The sequence below is a fragment of the Falco peregrinus genome, chromosome 2, assembly GCF_023634155.1.
Source record: "Falco peregrinus isolate bFalPer1 chromosome 2, bFalPer1.pri, whole genome shotgun sequence".
Taxonomy (NCBI): Eukaryota; Metazoa; Chordata; class Aves; order Falconiformes; family Falconidae; genus Falco; species Falco peregrinus.
In genome coordinates, this window is record NC_073722.1 from 110,116,236 (window position 1) to 110,143,868 (window position 27,633).

The following is a 27,633-nucleotide window of genomic DNA, read 5'->3' on the forward strand; positions in this document are numbered from 1 at the left end:
ACTGAGCCTTATGATTTTGGCACAAAAATATTCTTTTTCATCTCTGCTGAACGCTGAACTGCAGCATGCATTGTTGTCTGCCTTACGTAAGACAGAGGCTGTTAAGGAGAAATAGTTTTGCACATATTGTTCTCTGCACATGTTGTTCTCTAGTAAATACTTGTTAAAAGATGCGTCCATTCCCACTGACAGTGTCTAAGGCTTAGTACACAAATTTGGCCCAGATCCGCACTATCAATGTAAACCTCCTAACTAGAAGCTACATCTGTCAAATTTTGCCTTTCAGATTCATTAAAATCATTGCTGTGGTGTCGACGTTCCACCTAATTCTCTTTTTAAAAAAACAACAAACTTCTTCCAGTTTGTAAATACAACCCCATTGAAAATGTTCATCAAAACTGTAACAATGTATGGCTGAAAGACAAAAATTAGCGTTTGCTGAAAAATAAGGAAAACAGCAACAAAAAAAAGCAGATGAAAGATGCTGGCATTTGAAAAATACTCAGACCTCTTACCCATCGGTATTTTTCTGTGGAACAAGAGCCTTTTGACCTGTCGTAGCTATTCCTCCTGTTTTCATTGCAGTGGGTTTTGCTTTTCTTTTGTTAAACTGGTTTCTAACTGGCAGAAATTAAAATTATGATGTTAATTGAACTAACATTATCAGCCCTTCACACTAATTCATAACTTCTTTAATTTCTTTCTCTCAGGACCCAGTTCCAAAGGTGGACTCAGGCTCAGGATGCCATTTCCAGCCCCGAGGCACCTTGCTGCACACCCTCCGTAAATCCACCATGACATTTGAAAAATCACTCTCAAAAGTGGCCAGACAGGCAGGTTTGCTGGTCGTGACTGGAATAACGGTCCTTCTGATGGAAGGCAGGTACGCGGGCTTGCTTGGCGGCCGCAACTGCCCAGCACCATGGCACAAGGCTCCAAGGGTATTAACTCCCCTTGCCGTTACCCAAGCATGCCAAGTTTAATATTAAACTTCACTTTAAAAAAAAAAAAAATATATATATATTTCAACACAACAGAGGCTGGTCTATACGGCGCAGCGCTGATGCAAGGAGTGGCTGTGAATCCTAGCGTGAAGCTGCCATCTAAACACCAGCGCCTGCAGTGACGGTTTTATAGGCAGAGCCCGAGGGGCAGTTCCTCTCGTGAGAGTGTTTTCACATGAAAACACAGCTCATATTGGACAAGGCTTTTTGCTTTTGTTGTACCGTTCCCAATATTTTCTTCTCGTTCATTTTTAATATAGATCCTGTACTTTGTGACTAGGAAATCAGCTCAAACTCTTATGTTCTCCACCAGCAAGTCTCATGATTTCTCTTCCAACCTACTATCACAGCTATAAAAACCCTCAAATCACATTGTATTTAGGCTGCCTCTTGTCACAGTCAAGTGCATGGCACCTCCTTGGAGCAGGTCCTTAAATTAAAATTTTGTAATTTTTTTTCTGCTCTTCAAAAACTACTGCAGAAACATGATTGGCAAGGAGAGAGGACTTTTTTTTTTTCCCTCCTCCTGGAATTTTTCACTGTAACCATCCTCAGGGGAGTTCTCATCTTCAAAAGAAACATTCTTTCTATACAAGCTGCAAAAAGAATTATTTAATGACATCATAAATTAATACAGAGCGGCACAAATTTTCCAAAATGTGGAGAGAGAGGGAAAAAAAAATTAGCGTTTGCCAAAAACACCCCAGCTCTTCCAGACTTAGGCCTCTCTTGAGCCTGTGAGCTGCCAATGATACCAAATTGAATGGTGGGGCTTTTGGCATGACTTAAGTTTAGCTTGTTTAAATTTTGGCAAATATTCGTATTACTCACATACTCAGCAAGCTGATACAAATATTTGTTCTATTTAGAGTGAAGTCCAAACGCAGTGCTGGCATAAGTGCTGCTGGGCTTGGTGGAATTAAGCTTGCTTGTGCCAATATTAAATTTGGACATCTACCTTAAAGAAAAACAGAATTAAAAAATCCCTGAGCCTTTTAGTACAGATTAGAATACATCAATGGAAAACAGACCTCGTGTGTACCCAAGTTTTCCTCGCTTGCTAATTTTTTGCCTTAATCTGATTTGAAATGGACCTAGTTTTTCTGTGCTTGGCTTGCCATTCCCTGCTGCAACGCCACAAGCCATCTAACCCGAGCTAGAGCTGAAAAAGCCTCCACACACATGAAGTACTCGACATTCTTGAGAAGTAAAAGCTGTTTAAACTGTAGTAAACGAAAGCCGGACCCAGTAAGCATACTTGATCTATTTTAATGCTGTGCAGGTTGTTGGGATTTTTTTTAACTGATGTCCACAGTTTAGTGTTTCTGATTTGAAAAACAAATAGCCCAGCTCCTCAAGGATACTTCGCTCTTGCTGCGCTCTCTGGTTCCGAATGGCTGCAGCCGCGCAGCACCCTGCCAGGCAGGCACCACTGGGACCGATGCTGCTCCGCCGGGAGTCGCACACTCAGCAGCTGCCGAACCTGCCCAGCCGTGAAACGCACGAGGAATTAACTGGAACCTGGGTGCCTCATCTGGCCGGAGCAGTGCCGCCTGCCTTGCCCTTGAACTTGCTCTTGGCGTTGGATACATGCACAGGCCAGAAATTTTGCAATGGGGGGCGGGGGTGGGGTGGGAGGGAAATCAAAATGAAAAAGAATGACCCATTTCTATTCCATAAATGAATACAACTAGAATGTGCTTTGGGGTTGTGCTAGCTACGGATCTGTGCCTGGGTCAAATGTGGTTTGTAAGCTGACCGCTGTTTAATGCTGTCTAAATTCTTTTATCGATGTCACGTAGAAGGGGGATCCCACCAACTTAACTTTAGCTATATAGAAATGAGAAATCTAGCCTAAGTGGCTGAGCTAGATTCCTCTCTGAGTGGAAAAAAATCATCACCAGAGAATGATTCATCCCATTTTAATCTAAATGTCTGATCTCTCTCCATTGACTATAAAAGGAGCCCAGATTAGCATATATCCAAATTTTGCACATTTATGTGCTAACTCAGCCTTTTACAATCAGGTCCTGTACTCGCAAGTATCACGTACTATTTTTACAACCAAAAGCTTGTGCTTTGCCACAGGGTTGCGGAGGACACATGCTCTGCTCCAGTGGCTGGTTGGAGACTGCGCCTCGGCTGCCCCCCGACACGGCTGTGTGCTCACAGTTAAACCCTGCATTAATTACGTGTTCAAGTCTCCTCTACATCCCCTGCATTAACTAAAGCTGCTGGAACATTTCTTGTAGGAGTTACTTTTTTAAACTGCCTTAAATCATAAATACCGCATTGATGAGCAGAAGGTAGCTGAAAAATGGTTAAAAATAGAAGCAATGATTATTCGTTAAAGATGACATCATTATTCAGTTAATCATATTTGTAAAACAGGCAAAACCTCCAGCCTAGCTTGTCATTTGGACTCTGGGCTGCTGACCCCATTACTTTTTAGGTTATAGTGGCAGCATTTGTCTCGTTTAGTGTTGATTCAGTGTCACTGTGAGAAATGAACTGAGCATTTCAACTTATGGGCAGTGACACCCTCAGACCTCTCTCCCTGCCTCCACCCCTTAATTCTTCCCCATCACCATTGTAACTGAGCCGCACGTAAGTACAGGAGCATCATTTGAGTGCGCTTGTTATCAGGCCTGCGCCTGCCTGTACCTTAGCCTAGCAGTGCATGGGCTGTTCTGATCAGTTGGTGTGTCCATTAAAACAAAGAAACAAAAGATGTCGTGAACAAATCAAAACCCCTTCGTCTTGCCATGGGCAGTTAAAATTTGACGATGTAGCTTTGGGACGATAAAAAAAAAGGGGCCAAGTGTGCACCCTGGGAAACTGTGAGGTTGGTGTACTCGCACAGTAGGAGACAGAAGAGAGACCAGGCATCCAGTAATTCACCGCAGAACATTTTTATACTAATTATTGAAATGCACCCAGAGACAGCTTATAGTAGTAAAATGACTTTATGTTCTGATATGTAAAATAAAATGTCCATGCTATGTAACAAACATTTCAAAATTCCATACCACCTTTATCTAATGTGGTTTCTAATAAAGATTTATCTGTAGCATATATGTTTTTTTTATCTAACCAATTCTTAGTTTTTACATCAAAGGTGTGTAATAAAAAAAAAAAATCTTAAATAGATGTCTTTCCAAAAAAACCTTGCAACATTCATTTTTATTAAGTATTTCATTCGTAAAAAGCAAAGCTGAATTGGACACGTGGCCTGCATTTGTGATATATATATAATTTTATATATATATATATATATAATATATATGTATATAAATAGCTATTCAGCATGCAAAAATTGTAGTGATTTCCAAAACCTGATGACAAAATCCACACCAGTCACACACGTAGTCTGCTGAAGGGGGGTATGAGATTGTCCTGTTGGAACATGACCTCCGCTTTGTCTCACTGCAAGCAGCTGCCCTCATCCATCAGCACCTCTTCCTTGGGATGGATTCACCAAAACGCAGAAGCACCTCTCAACTTCCAAATTGGTATTTCAGCTTTTTGCCTTTGCCTGTTTGGGGAGCAGGGAGGGGGAAAAAAAACCCTGCTGTGCATGACTAACTTTCCATACCGTGCTCTGTAGCAGAACCAGGCTCCCAGCATCACCTCTGCGTGGCATCCCTTGGGGCAGTGTCACTTGGGAGCTCAGTGGGATGGACACACTGCAGCCCGGAGGAGGACACAGCCCAGCTCAGGATGAAGGCAATGGGAGTTTTGTTCCAAAAAGAGCGCAGTTTGCTCTCCCAGGCGAGGCTGCTTCTCACCTGGGCTGTCGGCTGAGTGAGCCCCCCGCACCTCACAGGGACACCCCGGTAGGCAAAGCCGGTGCTGAAGGAGTCAGTTCAAGATACTTCCACAGTAAACAATAGTAGCAATGTATACACTGGTTACAGATTTTTACCTGTTCTACAAATATTTGTACACTGTAAAGCCTGACAGGTAATGGGACCTCTTCCCACCCCACCCCACAATTAAGAAAATACTCCTCTATGCCTCCTTTATGCTGAAAACAACTTTCCGAGTTAGCTGCGAAAGAAAAAAACATAGCACAAAAGGCACGTTTCAGCTGAATACGAAAGAAATCAAGGACCAGCAAATACAAAAATCATTTCTGGAAAGTATTAGCGACTTTTAAGCTTAAACTTCATAAATATATTGCAATAAGCAAGTGTGATTCAATCAACGGATGGGAGTCTGAAGACACTGGGTCTGTTCCTAACGCTGCAATTAATTTGCTGTTTGGCCTCGGGCGTAACACTTCACTTCTTCGTTTCCCACAGCCACGAACGATGGTGCTGTGGGGGGAAGAAGAGACATTTGTGCATCGGTGCCTTCTCTTCTCCGCGCCATGGCACGAACCCTGCGCTGTGCCGGGGAGATACCGGAGCGGCACCGCAGCTCCCTGACCCCCTGCTGAGCCTCCCTGCTGGCCCCTGCGCTCCTACGGCTCCGTCACTTCCAGGGGAAGAAGTAATTTCTACAGGCAAAAAGAGCTAAAGCAGCGCTGCCACAGCAGTCCTTGAACTATGCAACTGACCAGATCACTTTTTCCTTGGAGTGGTGGGATACTGTGACTTCATGGACCGAGTACCATAAAAGTGAAGCTCGTATTTTTCCAATAGCCAAAATTTGCTCATGGATGTTTAATGTTATAAGCAAAAGAAAATGACTAGCTACTTCACTCATTAGTCAAGAAGATGGTTTCTACTGGATCAGTAATGACCATGTGAGAATTAATTTACTCAGGAGTCAGTCAGAGACTGATGAATCCAGCCCGCTGAGACAGGAGATGGAATGCTCTGTGTGCCTGAAGATACAAGCTCTTCACCCACACAAATCCCTCTGGAAATGCACATTTGTCTCACCGAAGTGCAAGTTACCCACAGGTATCAACACTGATCGAACACAGTCCCGGAGCAGTAACGTTGGCTGTGGCATCGCTTGGCCGTCAGAGTCACCCATCAGTCCAGTTCTCCACAGTCCCCATCCCTGAATGATACTGCAGCGACGACTCCCTCGACAAGGAGAAGCTTTGTGAGTACAGGAACTCGTTCGCCGCGTTTAGGTGCGGAGAGGGGGGTTTTCTCTCACACACAGACGGGTGCACCCTTTCCCTCGGGAAAGATGAAGAAGGAACGCGCTCCCGAACCTGAGACTGGGACAGCTGGTTGTAGACACTGAAGTGGCTGTTACCTGGTGGCTGTGAGCCTTGACCCGTGATGGACGGGAGCCGTGGCATCATGGTGGCGGCAGTGAAATGAGCAGGGAAAGGCTGGTAAGGGACAGTTTCCATTGTCTGAACGCTGTAGCTGGTGTAAGGTGCGACAGAAGTCCACATATTGCAGCTCAAGGGGGGAGGCGGGGGTGGCAAGTCATCGACCGTCGAGACACCAGCAATTTCAGCCCCCGACCCAGAGTACATGCAGGCGTCCCTCGGTGCCACCTCGCTGCAGTAGGACGGGCTCAGCATCTGCTGGTCGTAGGGCGGCGGGGAACGGAAATAGTGATCGTCCCCTACGGAAGAGGAGGCTTCCAGGTAGGAGCGCTTGCAGGGCAGGTCCAGGTGCCGAGCACTTTCTGCAAACAAGAAAAGGGCATTGTCAGGGGCTCCCAGAGCCTGTCACAGCCGCCTGCTAAGAGCCCGGGGCATTACAGAGTCCCCGCCAAAGCCCAGCATGCGATCCGTGACTGTCGCACGACAACTGGTGCTCTTTTTCAGATTAATCCAGTTAAACCATTTTAGCTCGGAAAGACAATGTACAACATCAAAAAGACATCATGTTGCAAATGTCAGGCTAATCCCCTCAGCCTCAAAGCGTTCTGGTGACATTTGTCAGGTTAAGTGAGTGACTCGGGCTACCAGCCTCACATCGGAGATTACTGCACCTTCATCCAGATAACGGGGGCCCTGACGCTCCCGCAGTGTTACTCCTGACAAATTCAAGAAGTCCCTTAAAGGGTCTTATTGCCGCCTGCCTTCCTGTCGTTACAAAAATGACTATACATTTCCCAGATATTCACACTGAAAGCTGCAGAAATATTTCCAGATAAAGGCGCCCCTTCCCAGCCATCAGCCCTCCCCCTCAGCTTTACGCAGAGGAGCTGCAGCCCCTCTCCTACCCATCACCACTGCGGCCGTGTTTACCCCCAGCTTTCTGCTACTTGCAAGGAATAGTCTCCAGATAAATTAGTGAATTCATCTGCAGATTAAACATCTGCTAAAATTACACATTTGGCTTGCAGGTCCTCATTACTGGTGCTGTTAGATTCTTCATTAGACCATGATCAGAGGACTCTCACAGCTTAAATAAATTAGTGGTCAATGAGACATGCAAATAGAAGGATATTTTTTTTCTGTGCAAAATTTTTCCGTTTAACTTAAAACATGTCATGATCTCATCTGATGCAGGACTAAAAGGAAAAGAATGTAGTTACAGCTCACTTAGACTTGAGGACTAGTGGAGAAGAGGGAAGGGATGCTTACACCCAGCTACCACAGCCCCATAATCTGCAGGCATCGAGAGAATTGCTTAATGGCTTCATCCTGGAAAAGTGCTGGATGCGTATAACTTCATTAATGCTAATGGCAGTGTCAGAGCATCTCAGGACAGATCAGGCCTCCTCCAAACAATTATTAATTTAGCTGATCCTAACAATGGATAATTTTCTAGCATAGCTTCATGCCGTCTAAGTGATGCATTCTGATTATTTTTTTCGGCTCTAACTCCGGGTCTCAATTTGCCTTTTATGGGACAAAAGCACTAATAACTGCCCCAAAACCCAGCTCTTGGACCCTGACCCTCCAAAACCCTTTGATCATATCAGTATCCTTGAAAAGCAACAGCTAAGAGACTGATGCAAAATGAATTGGAATTAGCAGTGAGCTTCCAGTGCCGCACTCTTAGGTTTATTTGCCGTCATATTTTTCTAGCTGTAAACGCGAGTTACCTCTTCTTTTTAGGCAATGATAGAAGAGCCCTGAATCCCTCTGCGCTGTGAAGGTGTTGAGTGGCAGATCTTGAGTATCTGAAGCCGCAAATTGCATGTGAGCACCGTTCTCATACTGATAATGTTGAAGGGTCTGGTGATTCCCATGAAGTGGGTTAACATCTGGCTTTGTTGAAAGCTGGCCGTGACTGGACACCAACCTCTGCCTCATGATGCTTTTGGAAATTACTGGATATTCTTTGCTAAAAGAGGTGAGAAAAATATTACCAGTTAGCGATCAGCATTAACAGAAAGATGAAATATTAGTTTGGCTTCTCTAGAGCATCTCCATCCGATGACTTCACCACCCTTTGCCAAACGTGATGAACTCATGCTCATCACATGCTGCTGGGTGTGGGCAAGCATTACAGCAACACACTGAGCAGTCACTGAACTACAGGAAGAGCTTTGCAGCTCCTAAATGGCATGAAGAGCCCCAATGCCCTCAAGCACAAGAAACGTGATGCCCCCCAAGGTATTTTAACCCCTTTCCCGACAAGGTGCAGCACAGCAGCAGCAGCCCAAGGATGAAAGCCTGTTTCTGCATCTCTGCCCAGGACACGCCTGTGCTTCTGGCCGCGTGTCACCCACCGCCTGCCTGTAGGCGCTGCCTGGGGTCAGTGCACACGTGTGCACGAGCGTGCCCACTTCAGCAGCTCCCCAGCCCCAACAATGCGGGTGGGAGCGCGCCCCTGCTGCCACACCTCCCCTCCCCAACACCGTCCCTCCTACCTCTGCAGCCGTGCCACACGCAGGTCGCTGTCGTCGCTCCCCCGGAATCCCTTGGCGAAGGGGTTGTTTTCGATTTTCAGCTGGGTGATCTTTAAAAGTAGGACACCGAGCATCAAGCGTGTGACAGCGGCTCAGCCCAAAAGGTGCAGCCGCAGGTCTGTGGCTGTAGGACTCGTGGTGCCCCGTCCTATGTGACACCCCATGAAAGGCAGAGACCACTGGTTTCAGGCATTTAAAGACAGTGTCTCTGCATTCTGCACTGAGACTGAGCCGGGAAGCTCAGCGCTAGAGCTTGTGGAAGCAGCTTTTAAAGGGGACAAAATCATCAATTATAAATGAGGACAGGAATGAGATTTTCGTTCAGTCTGGGTCTTATTCTGGCTCCTGTGTTCTCATTCTGGGCTCTTGTTAGCGAGACTGTATCTGTCGGATTTAAAAGGTTTCCTCTTTCTGTGTTAGAGAGCCCTGTTCCTTATGGAGTGGCTCTCCCGCATTCCCACAACAATTTTCTATATCTTTCTGTCTGTCATTCAGTCATTTTTCCTCTGTGAAAAGAACCGTAACTCAAATAGCGCTTTATCTCTGGGCAAGAGAAAGCTGCTGTGTTTTGGCAAGAGATGCCTTTCTCCCCAGAGTTACGGTGCATTAAAAGGGTCAAAATGCCTTAGAATTCACTTAACTAGACTTAATTTTGCTGGAGCTCACCTTTTGTAAGGGAACCATGAAAGACCTGCCAATTCATGAAAATTCTATTAAAACAATCACATGTGAAATTTCATTTTAAAATAGTCGTTAGTCTGTCTCACAGCTTACAGCAAATATCGCTCTCCCTCACCAATCCTGCCCCCTGGTCCCTTCCCTCTGCAAGGCAGGTACAAACCAAAGCCAGACTGTGGCCAGGAATGTGGGAAGAGGTGCTTGGCTGTTCAGTGAGAAATAAGAACCACCTCTTTTAACAAAGGATTTTTTAAGGCAAACAGCCAGCAAACGAGATCACCTGAGAGGGTTTCAGGAGCTAGAAAATGCCAGAACAGCACCAGAACATTGGTAGGGACACAGGAGCTCCTGCAAGTATCCCTTGTCTGTCTCCCAAAGAGATGGACTTGTGTCTGCAGGGCCACACGCCCGGGCGCTTTGACAGGGAGGTCACAGACAGGTCTAACACGTGTTATGGCCAGAACAGGCCAGAACCAGCTCTCATGGCTGTCCCTCCCCACTAAGGGATGCCAGCGGGTGGGACCATCTCCCTGGGCATCCAATTGTCAGTGAAAAGCCCTTTCCCAGGAGCAGGTGAGGTGACAGCATGGCAGGACAGCAGTGGGGGTGAGGACACATACCTCCCTGCGGACCCGCTGCCCTCGGGTCCCCGCTCTGCCCGAGGCAGCGCAGCCCTGCTCCCGCTGCCAGGCTGGCACCAGCCTGCGTCCCATTCCAGCGGCCAGGATGACAAGCAAGGTCTGCGTTCGCACCATTCGGCACCAGTGTTGCTATAACTAACAACTACACTTTTAACGAAGTTGAAAAATACCCCTTACCAAAAAACTCCTGAGAAAACAGCTCACCAGTATCTGTGATGGAGAAGGAAGGTGGTGACATCCAAATTTAAGCAGCCCTGAGGGCCAGAGCTTTTCCTCTCTGCTCCCACAGCCCACAGTGGCTGCTGCCCATCAGCTGATGAACCACAAGAAACACAGGGCCCTTCCTAACCCACAGCCTGACAGCAGGTTTGTACATCTTAATTTAATTTTTTTATTTTAGTGACTGTGGTTTTCCTCTAACCCAAGCAGAATCAAGGCTTCAGTCCCTCGTTGTCACCTTCGCCTGGCTTCATCCAACTTGGGAGGGAGTTTGGGGTAAACACCTGCACCTTCCTCACTGATTGTGCTCACGGTAGCCCCCATCATCAGTTTTCTATCTCTGGGGGCCCACAAGCAGCTCCATGACCAAGACTCTCATTTTTTTGTTTAAAAAGACGATTATTCACAAGGATACTTCTTGCTAACTGGGTATTTCTGAGCTAAAAATGGTTTGGTAGTTTGTTTCTTCTAAAAGATACCCAGAGCAGGTTTTCAGTTGCTCATGCCTAGGAGGATAAGCAAGACCATCTCCTCGCAGGATCTTCGCAGAAGGATTAGGGCTCGTCTGGGGCATTTTCCTTAAATCTGTCACATCCACCCTGCGCTGCCACCCAGCTCCCAGCCTCCCCCCAGCAGCAGTTGTACAGCAATGACAGTGGAAATATTAACTTTAGGAAGCACTTTGAGAACCTTAGGGATGAAAGGCACTATTGACATACAAGACATTTTAAGTAGGTATTAAATAAGCTCTTTAGAGCCTTTTTGGTTAACCATGTTTGGGCAACTGGTCATTTTACACCAACAGCTACAACTTTTCAAACAGGATTCACTTCACTGTCCAAGTAGGGACGTCTGGGCTCTTTTCCCCGTCTTACCATAACACACACATCCATGCTCCTGCTCTGAGCCTTTTAACTGGCTCACTAATTGCAAAATCTTGCAAGGGCTCTATGCTTCCAGCATCAAAGGGTGTATAGTCACCCTGCTTGGGAGGAAAAGGTCTGGTCAGATTATTGGGCAGGAAGAATTTCACATGTGTTCCTGTTCCTGCAGTATTTTCCTATAGCTGTGTAGAAAAGGAGCTGATACATTCACACATGGCAGATTCCGCGTTTCGGGTGACAGGAGGGCTCCAGCGGTGCTGCTTCACTCTGCCCCTTTATTTATGAATCCTGCTGCACTTTAAAACCCCCAGCTGGTACAGCCCTGCAGGCAGAGCACGCCGCCAGGAGCCGTGCAGGGCAGCAGGAGCCCATGCCCAGGCAGGCACTGGGAGCAGCATGCTGCCACCCTGCCCGGCACCCTGCCCGCTCCCGACCCGGCTGACAGCGCACCCGCTGTCACAGGGAGGTGACAATTCCCTGTCACACCGCTGTCCATCCTGCTCTTCACCTGGGTTGGCAAATCCTCAGAAGGAACACTACCCACTGCCACGACCAACACGCTCAAAAACAGGAGAGCAGCCAACCCTGCAGAACGTGGGTATCTGCAACACCCCCGCGGTGCAGAACCAAGCCCTTTGTACTTCATATTCCCCCCCAAAACAAACCCAACCCCCCTCCTGCCTTCATGTGCTAGCCACAGAGCAGGCTCTTAGCTGTGTTTTTATGGTTACATTCCTCGTATGTCTCACTAAATACACATACTATAATTACTTTTCACTGTAGATTTATGAGCAAGCTTTACTAGTCATTATTAGATTTGCTTGCTGCTTTGAATGACATCTCAGCGTTTATGAGCACGCCGATTCATTAGGGTCTGGACTCACGGGGTTTGCCAAGATATTGTTACCCAGCGATGCCCACGCTGCCCCTCAGCTGCATCCCCTGGCTCATCACCAGTGTAAGGCTGGGGTGGAAACTTGCCTTTTAAAGCAGGATTTTTCTGCTGCACAACACCCCTCAGAGCAAACAGCTGCTGCTCATCGACACACAGCACTGCAGCAACATCGCTGTGCAATGTGGAAGATCATTTAGCAGCCGCCGGCAGCAGAGGGCTGCGAGTTGCAGAAGCCCGTGAACAGAAATTAAGCACTTTTAGGCGGAAAAGCAGCCTACCTTGTGATTCTGGTAGGAGGTCACTGATATAAAGGACGTCTCCGGAAAAACATGGGTGCAGAAGGCTGTGTTCTTCGACCCGAAAGCGTTGTTCTCGTCTGCCTTCACAATATGCAGTCGTGGTTGGTATTTATGCATTGAATTCAGAATGATCTGAAAAACAATTGATGTTAAAGTAAGAAAACCAATTAAAAAAACCCAAACAAAACAACAAAAAACCCGAGCCATAGCTATTTGACAGATTTTACTAGCAGGACACAAAAGCCCACCAGTGCTTAGCTTTAGCTTAGCTTTCAAATTAGAGGGGAAAATTACATTATATAAATGCACATGAACCAAGACAGAAAAGGTATCTGCTGCTCTGGCAAGCAGAACTGAACTTAAAGCTTTCCTGGTAAACCCTCATTTTCTTATTGCTATTGGATAGAGCCAGTCTGGGTGGAAAAAAAGTCATAATTTTTTTTTTCCCAGCTCATGCTGAAGCTGTACAATATATATAATTCACCAGCAGACTGGTCCGTAAAGATTCCTAATAAATACTTTACTGAGCTGAAAAATACACAGTTTAGCAGAGGCAAAAAAAAAAACATCACAGAAACCACAGGAGGAGGAAAAAAAAAAATAAAGCAAGCTATTTTTCTTTTATCTGCTGGTAAAACTACAAAAGAGCAGATTTTTTTCCCCTGCTGTTTGTGGAGCAGCTCGGGGCGGGTGCCGGAGTCCGGGCACCCCTCGCAGCCCCCCCAGCTGCAGCCCCCGCTCAGCTGCCCCAGCACAGATCCCCACAAAGGGGGGCAGCACCCACATGCTGCAGAAGAAAAGGGGGTTAAGAAATAGCATTTCTTTAAGAGTTGGGATGGTTCTAAGAAAAGCCTCTATTCCTGTTACTTGGCAAAGCAGCAGCACTGCTTTCACCCTGTTCCCTTGGCACAACCCTTCCTGATCTCTTCTTCCCTCTCCCAGACTGGCTGAGCCTGCTCCCCCCCAGCCCCTGGTCCCAGAGGCGAGGGACTCTCCAGCCAGGCTGACACCCCGGGGTGCCTGAAGGCTGCCAAGGGCACGTCCATCCCCAATGGAGACACAGGCAAAGGGCCAAGACCGCAACGGGTGGTGACATCAACCTGGTGGTAGGTAGGTGGATGGATGGACAGATGGACGCACGCAATGCAGCACAGCAGCAGCAGTTTACACCAATTGTGTATTTAGCCAATTTTAAATGAGAATTACTAAGAAACAGAAGATATTGGCTTCATGATTGGCTTTTGTGCCCGGGAACCCTATTTCATGCCTGTCCGTGCTGAGGAGCCCCAGCTGGGACGGGAGGCAGCACATGGAGCTGGTGCTCTTTAAACCCCTTCATCTGGCTGCACGTAACTCTGCCCACAGTAGCTGGCTGCATTATATACCACTTAAATGCAATTTTTATTGTTGACATTTTCCAGACAACCCTCCCTGCTCCCCAAGAGAGAGAATGAGGAATTTTTGGCATTTTATCAGCTTTGCATCAAGTCTCTTAACCACTTTGCGGCTGTTGATGTGCAGGGTGTAGATCTGAGAGGGTCGGCTCAGGTTTTGGGCTGGAGCCTTTTCTCTGCTTTCATGTATCAGCCACTCATAAAACAAAGCCAAGAAGAACAACGCCAGAGGGCTGAGAGTTTCATAAGAAGGAGCATTTTAATTTTCAATAAGTAAGAGTTGAGCCAAGCTGATAAATAACCATTGTCTGGAGGAGAAGCCGGGGTGTGCCAAGCTCCTCACCGCCTGCCCCGAACTGCCCAGGTCTAGCAAGGACGGGTGACTTGACCTCAGAGTCAGTGCAAGTCAACAGCAGAACAAAGCAAACAACCTTAAACTGAGATTTCCGAAGGGAAAATTAGGAGCCCAAGTTTTGATACACTCTGGATGAATAGTCTGTATTCCCCCTCCAAAGTAGTATCCGCTGAGCTTTAACGACCCCTTTAAAAATCTTCGGGTTTTTTAATAATGTCTTCTAAACTCAAGGAGTCCAAAAAATTTCCAAAACTAACAGGATATTACTTTTTGGAGCCTGATAGAAGCATTCAGGAAAGGCTTTTTGACAGATACTCAAGGATACAGTTGTGACTGCAAACCTGCCTGGAGGTTCACGTGAACTGCTTGATACCTGTGGGATGTTTGGAAGGGGGAAAACAACCCCCCTAAACACCTTAATTTAGCCCCTGCGTTTACAAGGTTGGGCATTGCTGTCCCTGGCACCAAACGGAATATTTGCCCACACGCCCCAGTGCAAGTACCTGTTGGAAAACGCTGGATTTCTTTGAGTGTGTGACCACGAAAGGAGAACTCCTTGAGATGTGCCAGATCAAAGCCTACCATCCATCACTGGGTGTGAAACATTAGTCACAGACACAAGAACTGCAGAGCCCTGAGGTTAACCATCAAGTCAGCGTCCACAGATGCGGATGGGGAACAGCTTCCAGCAAAGCAAAGCCCCATAAAAACAGTCCATTCTCATACGACGAAGGAAAAAAAAACCATCGGCTATGTGGTGGGGCGGTCAGCATGTCAGATTGGGGACGAAAAGGGGAAGTTGTGGTGCTTCAGACGCCTCCCTGCGCTCCCCACCAGCTGCACAGGTGACTCCTCACCTCTTTTTGGGGGGGCAGCGACCACCCTCTGCATACTCACAACCAACACTTTGCAGGTTTGAAACGAGCACAGAGGTTGTGGCTGCACAGGAACACACCACTTGTGCTTGCTGTGCACCTCGGGCGTTCGGAAACCCTACAAACCGTGCAAAACCGCCCCCCAGCCTGCAGCTGCAAAACGCTGCGCCTGCGCAAAGCCAAATGCCAGCGATTCAGGCTAAATAGTTTTCAAGGCCACTGTGGAAAACTGGTCACTGGCTAAAAATACACAAAACAAATGTAAATTCCACTCTGATGACGAACCTCAGTGGAAAGATTAACTTAAAGAATTGTGTCAAAAATGAGAAGTATTTTAATTGACAGGGCAAAGCACAGCTGCTGCTGGGCAGTGCTGGGCAGGCAGGGCTCCAGTGGCAGCACCAAGCAGGACAAAAGGTGATGCAGCAGCTCCCAGCCTCAAAGATGATGGTAAAATGATAATTATATATTTTCCTGCACTTACCTTTTTCACTGCAACGCTACAGGGAGATGAAGTCAGGGTCAAACACTGTCACGCACATTTTTAAATTGTTTTCGCTACAAAATGTAAGTAGTTTGAAACAGGTGAGCTGCTAAAAAAGAAACAGTTTGCCTCGTCTTGCCACTGAAAATAGTTACTGGTGTATTGGTTAGAGGGGAATTTTAACGTGATAAAAGGACAAGGACACAAAACCAGTAAGGGAAACTGGAAAACAGTGTTTCCTGGGCAGCACTGAGCACACTGGCTCAGTAACTGAAAGCCTCTCCCTGCAACTTGGTGATCTTGTCAGTTTGCCTACAAAAGAACCAGCTCGGCTTACATGGAATGGCAGCATATTTAGGAGTCTAATCAATACTTTTTTTTCTGTATTTAAAAAAAGACCAAACAAACAAACAACAAAATCAACAAAAGGTAATCAAACACATCCCAACTAGAATCCTCAAATTATATGGACATCCCCAAATTTAGGAAGTGGATTTTCGCTCAACATCCCAACACAGGCACCGGTGGGGATGCCATCTCCCACCACCGCCACCCAAGCACACACCCTGCCTGGAAAATACACATTTTCAATAACAAAATGGCTGGTAAAACATACCCAGGTGGGTAACGGCCGCTTCATCCCCAAAAGCATCACTGGGGGTGGCACACAAGGCTGTGAGGCACCACTTGTGCTGCTGCAGGGACCCGGCAGCAGGGACCCTCAGGGGGCTGCGCCTGCCAGGACCCAAACACCTCCTCTGGCACCTGGGAACCATTTTACATCTCCTGCCCTCCAAGGCGGTCACCGTGGCGCACAGCCCGGGCAGGCAGGGGTGCCTCCCCCTGCCGCGACCCCCCTGCCTCGCCGCCTTATTGCTGGCCAGAGGGGAGCCAAAGCAGCTCTCGAAGGTGATGTCACTCCTACCCCCTCAACATCACACGTGCAGACCAGATTGCGCCAGAGACCGACTCCAAAGTCAAATGTGAGCTTACAAAAACATTTATTTTTTTTTTTTTACCCCCCACCCCCCCATCTCCCTCCTTTGTGCTGATCACACAGTTGGCAGCTGGAACTTAAGCTGTAATGTAGCTCAACTTCTTTATTTTTTTGGCATTCCCCAGTCAGCAACAAATGTCAAAAAAAACCTGGTGTCATTTGCTCCTTCCATTTAATTTCACTTAGGAAAACATACTCCTTTAGCATCTAATCTCACACGCTGCTGAGTAATGTCGGCTTCACGGCTTGAAGACATTTGCCAGTTTGCAGGATTGGGCCCAGAGGCCAGAGCTTAGCGGGGTAATGGTACCGCATCGCTCGTCGCGGTGCAAACCTGCCTTGAAATCACCAGTAAAATGTATTTACTTTCATATGAAATTTGGGGAGTTGATTTAAGAGCACTCCCTGTTTCGCCAAGGTATCGAATGTCATATGATGCAGTGGTTGTTATGGCAACTACCCTTTTTATATTGAATAGTAAATGGCTACGAAAAAGCCACATAATTTTATGGTTGCTCCCAGGGGATCACATAACTAATATAAAATCTCTCATTTTAATGTATTTTCTGCTTCTTTCTTCCTTCCTTCTATTCTTTCAAAGTGAAAAAGCCTTTAAGCTGAGGCTGGCCCCTGTCCCGCACCAGGACACCGAGCTGGGGTGCGAAGGACCAGAACAAAAACCTGACAATTTGGTCCCCCACACGCCAAAAAGAGCGCGTTAACCAAGGAGGCTCCTCCAGCGCGGCAGCCACTGGGGCAGTCCATCTCAACCGACATTTAGAGCATTTGATGGCACAAGCCACCCAAAGCTAACTTTATGGTGGATGGGCCAGGGATGCCACACACTGACGCAGGAGCTGCCCCAGAGGGGTGATGGGAGCGCAGTGCCACTGCGCCGGGAGCGCTGCCCTCCTGCATCCCCCGCAGGGCTGCATCCCCCCAACGCAAACCGCTAAAATCATAGAATCATCTAGCTGGGAAAAACCCCTTCGGATCATCAAGTCCAACCAAATAAAACACTGTGCGCAAACAACCTCCACAGCACCTAAAACACGAGCTCTAAAATTACCTAAACCTCACTCGATTTATTTTCGGTCACCCGCAGGGAACGATGCACCTGGCAGAGCCACCCGGGGCAGGGCTGTGGCTGTGCCCCGGTGTGGGAAGGGGTCTGTCCAGCCCACCCCAGCCCCAGCCCCAGCCGGGGGAGCAGCCTCCCAGGCCCACACATTTGTCCTGGCAATCTGCACAATGTGGGGAGGAAAAGAGGGGGGGAAAAAAAACAAACCAAAAAAAGGCTGGAAAATCCTAGGAAAAGCTTCAGCGTGAGCTCAGACAAATTGTTCCTTATGGAATGGCCAAAGCTGGGATTTATTCTAGCTAAACGTTACCAAAATCCACTGCCTTCGACTTGCATAAACTAGTAACAACCAAAAGATCTAGCACAAGAGATGTAAACCTTCTCCACTCAGAGCCCCGCTGGTCATTTCCCGCCCGGCTACCAAAGGTGCACATGGGGACCCAGCCCCCCCAGTGCCCAGCCCCCCTCCTGGGGTGGGAACGTGCAGGAGCAGAGCAGACCATGTAAAGCATCACATCAGGCTTTGTAAGTTATTTGGGCACCGCTATTTCTCAGGTCAGCTGTAAGATGTTTCCTAGAATAGATGGGTTAAAGAACAAAAGAACCTTTCCACGGATATTCTTTCAGTAGAAGACTTAAGTGACGCGCCAAAAAAATTAACTTCAAATGTAGGATCCAACAAAAGGGTTTTTTTCAAGTTTTAAATGGACTGAAAAAAAGCTAGTTTAGTAACAGGAGCAACATGTATATATATATAAGAAATTCTTATATATTTCTTATTTTTTATAGAACTATAAGAAAAATATTTATTATATATATTCCTTATATAGATTTAATAAATCATATCTATACAGAAAAGAAACCACATATATATATATACAAGAAATCTTATATATAAATTTAAGAAATCTTTAGCTGAGAATAAACTAAAGATTCTCGCCATAGCCGTCTTGCTACAGAGATCCTACGGCCTTGCTCTCGGCAAGGACAAGCAGGGTGCAGCCCCCCGGTGGGACCCCGGCCCTTTGGCCGCAGGCGATCCCCGCGCCACAGCTGCCGAGGCAGCACGTAAAGCTACTACCAGCACCCGCCGAGGAAACTGCTTGGCCGCAAGTCATAAAGCAAACAAATAAAAAAACTTCTAAATAAAATTCAGGGTTTCATAAGATTGGTAGGAGATTAACCTAATTAAAGTGGCTGAGTGCGCCTGACGAGCAAAGACAGAAACATGCTAAAATTGAATTAATAGACAAACGAGAGGGAAACCCCAAGACTACGGGAAAAATGAAGTCTTTCAGTGATAATCAAATAAAACCAAGTGTGCAAATAATAAATCTGAAGAGAAATAACAAGTTCATCAGCATTAAAGAAGTAAAGCCATCAGCATTAAAGCGTAAAGCCAGTAAATAGCAGATTTGGGTCAAGAAAACCAGCAATATCACTTAAAACGCTATCACAAGTGACAGACCCTCTATAATACCCTGTAGCTCTAAACCTCAGTAGGCCACATCTCAAACTAAAATAACCCCACATTTTAAGAGCAGATAAAGTCCGTTATGGCAATTAAAAGGCAGCAGCAGCAGGAGTGAGGTATGTACAGGGTACGTAACATAACCAAACTCAGCAATGCTGTGTTGAAGGGGGGATTATTACTTGTCACAACCTCCACTTCTATTCTTCATTTACTACTTGTCTTTTTATTTTTTCCTGCAGGAATATCTTCATATATTCTCTAAAAAAAAAAATTATAATAATAAGTTCCAATTGCTCTGGTCCCAGCTGAAGCCTGCCAGAAATACTGCTGTGGTGCTATCGCCCTTCCCAGGCTGCAGGAGCCCAGGAGAATGGCTGAACCCTCTTTTTTTCAACGGAGAATTTCAGCGGAGTCATTAACAGCAACAACCAAAGCCGGAGCCCCTGACACGACGCACCTGCTCCTTCACGTCCTCCGGTGTTACCGCACACGCCTGCGAGTGCTGCCCTTCACATGGCTCCGCGTGTTCACAGCGTGCCCAGAACAGGGGGAGGGGGTCTGTGAGTAACCATTGCGTTTTCTTCCAGCTGCACTGCATCTGGTGAGACCGGCCTTCCCAGGAGCTGGTCCCCGGGAGCAAGATGCCAGCCAGGCTGGTCTCCAGCACGGCTCCGGAGCCACTGCAGCCCACCCTGAGCCGTTCCAAAAGCTGGCACCCTTCGTGGCCACACCGGTGCCTGCAAGGTGTCCGCATGTCCTGCCCAGCTATCATCTGCAGGGTGTGAAACCACATTAAAGTCCACCCTGATGAACAGCCTCTGCCTCCTGGCAGCACCCCTCGTGTTTAAGGACACTGGTCACCCTCACCATCCCTCAAGGTATATTAAACGCCTTTATCTTTATGTACATTATTATGTACATTATTATGTACCACTAGGAGGAGGGCTGGCTGTTTGCTGCCCGGCACGGCACACCGTTGGGTGCTGCAGAGCAGATGACCCGTGCCCCACGCGATCCCGTGGGAGCAGGGACCTTCCTGGCACCCTCACCAGCTTGGCCAGCTGCTCCAGGGTCTCAGGGAGCCAGGGCTGAAGTCCTGCATGTGCTATGGTGTCATTACAGCTACCTGTGCCACCGCCGTGCCCTGGGCACACGTGCTGTGCTGCCCAGCACCGCAGGTGGGAGAGAAACAAGGTGGGTTTTCCTTCAGAGCTGCCAGTCTCAGCACCTTAAATCATACCTTGAGTCAAGAAAAGCCCAAACAGCGAAACAACAAAAAAAAACCAATTAAATGAAACAAGTCGCACAGAACCACCTCACCACGGGTCGGGGCTGAAGCCCCTCAGCAAACCACCCCTGTGCCCCTTCGGCAGCTTCACACCCGCCCTGAGCATCCTTCACCTGCCGGGGCCAGAGTGGGAGCACAGCTCCCGGCCACGAGGACGATCTCACAGTCACCCTCTGCTCCGGCTGTTTACATACTTCAGACCTCTGAAGAAAGTGGAATTCCATTCATGAGCATGTATCACTACAGGGATACTCACTTGATAGTTCCCCATATGCCCTGAATTAACCTCCTGAAAGAAACACAAGTATTATGTTATCCTTTCCAACACAGAGGTTATTTTTGTGCAGCATCTCCAGCTGCTATTAGCCAACTGATCTGTTAGCACTTGCAGTGATCTAACCTGGTTCACAATGAAGGAGTCATTCCCATCTTTCACCTGGAAAACACAGCTGGGCGCTTCCCAGGCAGAATACACAGGGAATGGGTAAGGGATGTGACAGCCTGGCACTGGAGAGAGCATCCTTGTCTCCACAGACAGACTATACGCAGCTGCTGATCACGCACATGGTGTTAGAGAGCAAAGCGTTGGCTCTGCCAGAATCACTAACCCTGTCACTCAGCAACCCCACATAAATCACAAGCTCTATCAGGCTGATTATCTCTGCATGTAAAGATTTGAAAATACATAAATTAAGATTTTACTCTAAGCACAGGTGGCTTACAATGCTTTCTTTAGGATCAGATAGACCTCGCCGCAGCTAAACATTACAGCGGCTGCTGATTTCTTAATCCATTCTCAACACGGGCATTTTGCAGTTGTTAAGCCTGGTGTGAAAGAAGCCTTTCATGGTCAAAAAATCCCCCAAGAGGAAAATATACAGCCCACATTTTCAGGCCGTGGTGCATGAGCTGGGCACTGGCTTACCTGCCACCAAACCTACTCAGCCAGAGGGATTTGCAGGCAGATGACAGAGCCCTGCACTTCATTTCTTTTTATTTAAAGCCTGCGTGTTTTTACCTGACTGCATTGAAAAATGCCTCCCATGCCTCTGACTGTAATTAATAATTTAACGCAATAGATAAGCGGTAATCAAAGCAGGAGGGAGGGGTGCGAGGCTGAAGAGGGGCGGTTGGTGGCTGGGTTTATGGGCTGGGTGTCAGAAAGCCAGGCTTCCCGGTGCAGCCTGTCGGGCATCCCCTCCCGCCAGCACAGTAAATAATCTTCAATCTAATTCTGTGGATTGCAGCAAGGGCTACTGCTCCACGGCTTACTAATTAAGCTGTTTAACTTACTTATTTTAAGCCTCAAATGTACCTACACTTCTCTTTATGAACTCCATGGGGCTGCTCGTCCCTGATGTTAAGCAGCTATTACACCGCACAGAGTCAGGGCAGGGATTCGTTTATCAATTAATTCATTGAAATGATGCAAAATTTCTGACTGTCTGCTTTTCAGGTGAGATCCCCCATGCCCAGGAGCCAGGCTCAGAGGAGCTACACCCCACACTGTGATATCTTTGCCCTTCACACCAGCATCCCCCCCACATCAGGCGTGGCGGCTGGGGATGGAGCCCAGCAGCCTGGCGTGCCCCAGCTGCATCTGCCACCATGAGCCCATAAAATCCACCACGTCCTGCTTGTGAGAGCCCCGCAACACCGCACCTGCTCCAGCCTGACCCCAGGATCAGCTCCCCACGCTCAATATTAACCAGCAGGTAAACAGAGAGGGAGCTGGAAAAGCTCCTTTGCTTCGTTTTTTTTTCCCCCAAGTGCCTACTTTAAACACAGTTAATGCAGAAAAGGAATACTTAGCGCAAAGATATTTTGCCCAGCACCTCTTCCCCGGCTTCGAGCCCCTCCTGCCCCCAAGCAGCCACAAGCGGTTTGCGTCCCAGCCCCGCACATAGCAGCGTGGGCTGGAGGGGATTGCTCGCGGGCAGTGAAGAGCTGCGGGCAGGGATGCGCTCCGCGGGATTTCAGGGCACCCGTAGGAGCTGGAGCCCAGGAGGGTGGGAGCCAGGTAGGGAGCGTGGTGCCACGGCACCTGCGGGCCCCCGCAGCGCTGAGGGTGCCGGGGAGGGCGAGCCAGCCCGGCTGTGGCTGGGCAGCTACCCGCACACCACAAAAAGCCCCAGCAGCAGCCTGCAGAAGTCATCGCCCCGCGTGGTTTTGAGGTTTGGAGAAAATCAAAGACAAAAGGAAATGGCAGGCAGGCTTCGCTGGAGCACGAGAAGGCAAACAAACCCTGTGGGTTTGCTGCCTTGTTTTGCTCTGGGAGCTTTGAGAGACCATTTGCAGTCGCTGGGAACAAATTCCTAGAAATGAGAAGCTGTTACTATTCATACTGTAACGCCTTCACAAGCAGGGCTGGGAGGGCTGTGCCGTGCCACTGCCTGCCCCAGGGCCACCAGCCACCGCAGGAGAGCAGTGCTCAGCGTGGACCGGGAGGAGAATCCACCCTCACCGCCACAGAGCCCAGCTCTCCTGCGTGTGCACAGCAAGAAGTGGAGTGCCACTTCTCTAAAGCAGATTAATTTAGAAGCCTAACGAGGAACTGTCTGAGGAAGGGCTAAATGCCATTTAGCCCGGCAGGTTGTCAGTGCCCGAACCGCACAGCGACCTGGCCACTCTGAAATGGGTTATTTCAGGCATTTTCCCAGCAGCATGAGGCAGAGCATGCCGGGGTGGGCTGCCAGGCTCGTACGGCATGAGAGGGCTGCGCAGGGCTCACCCAGAGCACGACCACCGCGTCTTGCTGCAGGTATCGCCCCAAAACACAAACCAGAGCCCCCCACCCCCCTCACTAGGGAAGTTCCGTGGGAGGACAAATAGGCTGTCTATTAAAAGGGGAGGGAAGAAAAATCTTCCCTGTTAAAATGCAGTGTTAAAATCACAGTTAAATCACAAAGTCAGGAAAAGCGAACGTTTAAAGTTGCAAAACCAGCGCTGCACATCCTGTTTGTTTTACGGCCACATCGAACATCCTGTATGTTTTACGGTTTACATTTTACAACGTAAACAGTCATATATTAAGCTGCACAGTTAACCAAGAGAAAAACACGGGAGTAGAAAAATGCCACATGCAAAGCCGGCAGGTCGGTACGGCTGCTGACACCGAAACGTCAGCATCTAGGGGCTTTACACAATTTTTACTGTGCAACCCGCGGCACAGTTATTTCATTTCATTTCCGTGGTGCTTTCCCCCTTGAAGAAGAGTGAAAGGGAGAGATCGCCTGTGATTAATAACACCAGCATTAAATGGCCCTGATTAGTCTTTGAAGTTCACACATGTTTCACTGGGGTCAGTAGGTTGGGGAAGAGGGTCAGCTGCCGGCACTGCTGACAGCTCAGCGCAGGGCTGGGTTATCCCCGTGTCACGCTGCCAGAGCCCGGCTCTGCCACAGCACCGCAGCACCCATGCACGGCACCAGTGCGCTGCCTGCCACAATTCGAAATCAGCAGAAAATTATGAACACGGCACAAAAATTCTGGATTTTTTACAGTGGTTTCAGCTGGTAGGGTCATCCCACCTCTGGAATCAACCCCCTAAAGCTCCGTCTGGTTTAGCGATGTCAGAATCGCACTTTCTGTACAGCTTTAGGTGGCATCAGGACAAACAACTGCCCATGAAAGCCTGCTGCTTTAGAAGCTCGATGCACAATCACTTTGCACCAGACAGATACAGCCCTTCTCGTTCTGCACCCTTGTTCAGGACCTTCCCACAGCCCCCCTCACCCCTCCAAACTGCTGCTGGTCAAAAACCACATTTGATAATACAAAGCAGTTTCTCTTACCTGTGGTACTAGGAGGAGCTGATGGGACTAAACCTAAAAGGATTTTAAACTCTATCTTCCCTTCCTCCAGCCAGCGAGGTTTGTTTATTTTTACATGACTTTCAGCTTGGACAGTGCAAACCACACAGGTCTGTATTTTATATAAAAATATAAAGATTTATATAAAGAGCATTATCTAAGCACCCGTTTGCCTGGCAGGCTAGAGAGACCCTTGTTCTCAGTTATTAAATGCACTGTGGTAGACAACTCTGTACATCCCACTTCTGCATTCGCAATACACATGAATTAAGATTTTCCAAATAAAATACTTCATCTTTTACAGGGCTGCCAAAGCCAGCTTGGAAAATAATGAGTTTATGCAACCTGTTTCTGTGAGCTGTATGTACCATGCACAGCAACAGCCGGGCTGAAAATCCCACAGCGCTGCCTGGAAAGTTCCGGGGCAGAAAATAAAAGGTCGGTGGCATCCGGCAGGACACAACCAAGCAAGTCAGAGGCGGCATTTCCAAGAGCAGGGGAAGCATGCAGGCACCCACAGTGGCCCCCCTCCCTCAATGCCAAACACTCCCCCACCCTGCTGCACTGGCGGCAGAGAATAAATGTCGCTCCTCGTTATTAAATTAGCCGCGACATCCCCACCAGCATCCCAGTCCAGCCACAAAGCCAGCACTGCAGGCCCACCTCTGACCACAGCCCTTGCAGAATATCTCTCTTACATGTCCAAAGGGATCCAGGTGGTTGTTGGTGAGTTTGAGCTTCTGAAAGGACACCAGCTGCCGCATCCAGTGCGCTCCCGTGGCCGGTGAGTCGGGGTGCACGTACAGCCGCCCTGGCATGGCCGGCTCTGCCTTCCCAGCCACCATCCTGCAAACACAGTGGTTACAGATTGTGTCACCTCGGCAGCACTTGCCAGCCCGGACGCAGGACAGCATCATGTCCATGCGCTCAACCCAGCAACCCTCCCGCCAGCCCTGGGGGGACGCGCTGGGGCGCAGGGCTCAGAGGGGCTTGAGGGGCTTCCAGGGCTCCTCGTTCCAGCATCGCAGACTGGCAGAGCAACCCCACCGCTGCTGCCATGCGGTATTTCCTTGGGGCACTGTCTCTGCATGGCATTTGTGTTGACATTGGTCAAGGAGGAAATCTCATCTGGGTTTTTGGAGAGGATGAAGCCTTCAAAGGCCATTCTGCAAGGGGAGATGGTCTCACACCCTTCCCCAGGAGAAGGTACCTGTGAGCAGGAGCAGTACTGGTGCGGGTACATGCAGAGCTCCCCTAGCCCCTGGCCGGGCAGCAGCTCTGGTGGGAAGGAGCTGCTCCCAGAGCTGTGTGCTGGCACACAGTGCTGCTCCTCGTACCCCTCTGCCTGCTCCCCTTGCCCCCACACCACCACCACCACCTCCCATGGACACGACCCAGCTATGGGACATCACTTAATGGCAGCTCCCTCATTACTGTGCATTGTTCGCCTCTTACAAACCACCAATAAAGCCATATTACCAAAAGCAACAGAGACTTTCCAGCATCAATAAAAGGAAAAGGGGAAACAGCTCTAGGGCTGGCAAAAGCTAAATTAAACAGAGTTAACAACTATCCATCATCTAGGGCTTAATGTTTAAAAGACAAAGTGGCCGCCCCGCTGCAGAGGCCCTCAGCCTGCTCCTCATACCCAGCGGCACTCCAGGACAAAAGCGAACGGAAAAGGGATTTCTTAAAACTGGAGCAGCCCTAATGCGCAAGTAAATTATTACTGTTTTATAGGATGTCACCAGGTTCGTTCCCATTAAGATGACTATGAAATTTTCCATTGCTTGTCTTTTCACCAGGCTGCAGTGGGTGGAAGGGTTTGGGAAAACCACAGCAAATAGTCACAGCGCGAGAGGCTGCCGGGCGTGTTTGGGGAGGAAAATCAAAAGACAAAACAGCATTTCCCTCGTCAGAAAACAAAAATCATAGCTGCCTCTCCGGTAAGAAACTTTGCTATCAAAGGCACAGAGAAGGGAGGAATAATAGAAAAGAAAGAAACTCCAGAGGAAGAATGAATTAAAAGGAAAACACAACTCTAAGCAGGATCCGGCATTGGACTGCGAGAAAGGACTTGCTGCTCCCTTCGCCTGCCGCATCCGCAGGGCTGAAGTGGGGCTCTTCTTACACCACCCCACGTTCTGCTTTATAGCTGAGCTCCTAAAAGCAAAACATTACTAGAGAAGAAAGGAATTTAAAACTTTTCTCGACTCACATCGTTACCTAATTTTTAAGGTGAAAACGGACCATGAGAGCACCTAGTGAGGCCTCTGGTACAGCGTAGGCTGCGGCTTTACCCTCTCACACCTGCGCACGGCCTAGAGCATCTCCTCCAAGAAGACATCCAGCCTTGAGAGCTTTGGAGATAGGCAATCCACCACCTCCATTAGCAGTTTGCTCCAGCAGTTAATCACCCAGCCTGTTAAGAGTATTTTATTTTATATTTGTCTGGTTTTAACTTCCAGCCATTGGCTGCTCCACCAAAGAGAGCTCTGGGATGTTGGCATCCCTCCCATGGGAAGGTATTTCTGTTGGCTTCCGAGTTTGCACAGCAAACGGTCGATCCAATTGGAATTTTCTTATGGAAAAGGAGGTAAACAGAGATGTTCTCTTACCATTTATTGTCACAGAATTTATACCGGTGGTCATCAGCTGGGACGATGTCAATCAACAAGATGTACTTGGTCTTGGGGTTCATTCCGGTCACTTTAACCTTGTAACTAGGAAACATCCTCCTTAGGAAAAGCAAAGGGTTAACACATTAGTGAGCGACCTGGAGCTGGGCCAGAACTGATGGAAACTTGGAGCAGCACCCCAAAAGGCAGATCCACCATGTGATGAATTCACGCTAGGACAAATGAGCTACAAAACACTATTGCTGCTTATATGTCACCTGAATTAAACTCACTCTTTCCAGAGCATGGGCTGCACAGGGCTAGTGCAACATGGGGCACAAACTGGGTATATAGAGGGGGGTTATGGGCCAGTGCCAGGAAAAGGTGGGTGTAGGGAGAGATACACGGGGGGTCAACACATCCCTCCTTACAGGAGGCTCCAACAGGGAGCCCTCACTGCCCCGGGGGGCTCCATGGGGCTCATGGCAGCCTCAAAAATGCAGATTTCTTGTTGCCATGAAAGTGCGTGAAAAGCAATGAGATGTGACCACACTTCAGCAGAAACTAAGCACAGGCAGCTCTCCCATGTCCACACCACCACGTCCCATCACGGCGCCTACACTGAGCCTGTGCTCCCTTCAACAGGCTGAAAACTGGGGATCAGTAAAGCCTGGGGGGAGGCTAAGGGTTAAACCCTGCGATGGATCGGCCAGCCATTGCTCCTCTGGCTTTCCCAGATGTCCCCAACTCACAGCAGCCTGTTAAACCTCGTCCAAGGCAGGAGCACTGCAGAGCTCCCATGGAAAACACGCCCGTCCCACCGATCTACCACTGACTTTAGCAGACACGTAGC

General features: G+C 48.4%; 1 protein-coding gene across 1 annotated transcript in view; it reads right to left on the reverse strand.

Annotated features, from left to right (window-relative positions):
* Positions 1-5,585: 5,585 nt before the first annotated feature.
* Positions 5,586-27,633, reverse strand: part of TBX4 (T-box transcription factor 4) — a 34,318-nt gene continuing 12,270 nt past the window's right edge. Inside the window, exons 3-8 of the mRNA XM_055798092.1 lie at positions 26,781-26,900; positions 24,861-25,008; positions 12,382-12,534; positions 8,748-8,836; positions 7,977-8,218; positions 5,586-6,605 (exon numbers count right to left, since the gene is read on the reverse strand). Coding sequence (XP_055654067.1) covers positions 5,983-6,605; positions 7,977-8,218; positions 8,748-8,836; positions 12,382-12,534; positions 24,861-25,008; positions 26,781-26,900 — 1,375 coding nt within the window. The 3' untranslated portion in view covers positions 5,586-5,982. The remainder of the gene's footprint in view (positions 6,606-7,976; positions 8,219-8,747; positions 8,837-12,381; positions 12,535-24,860; positions 25,009-26,780; positions 26,901-27,633) is intronic.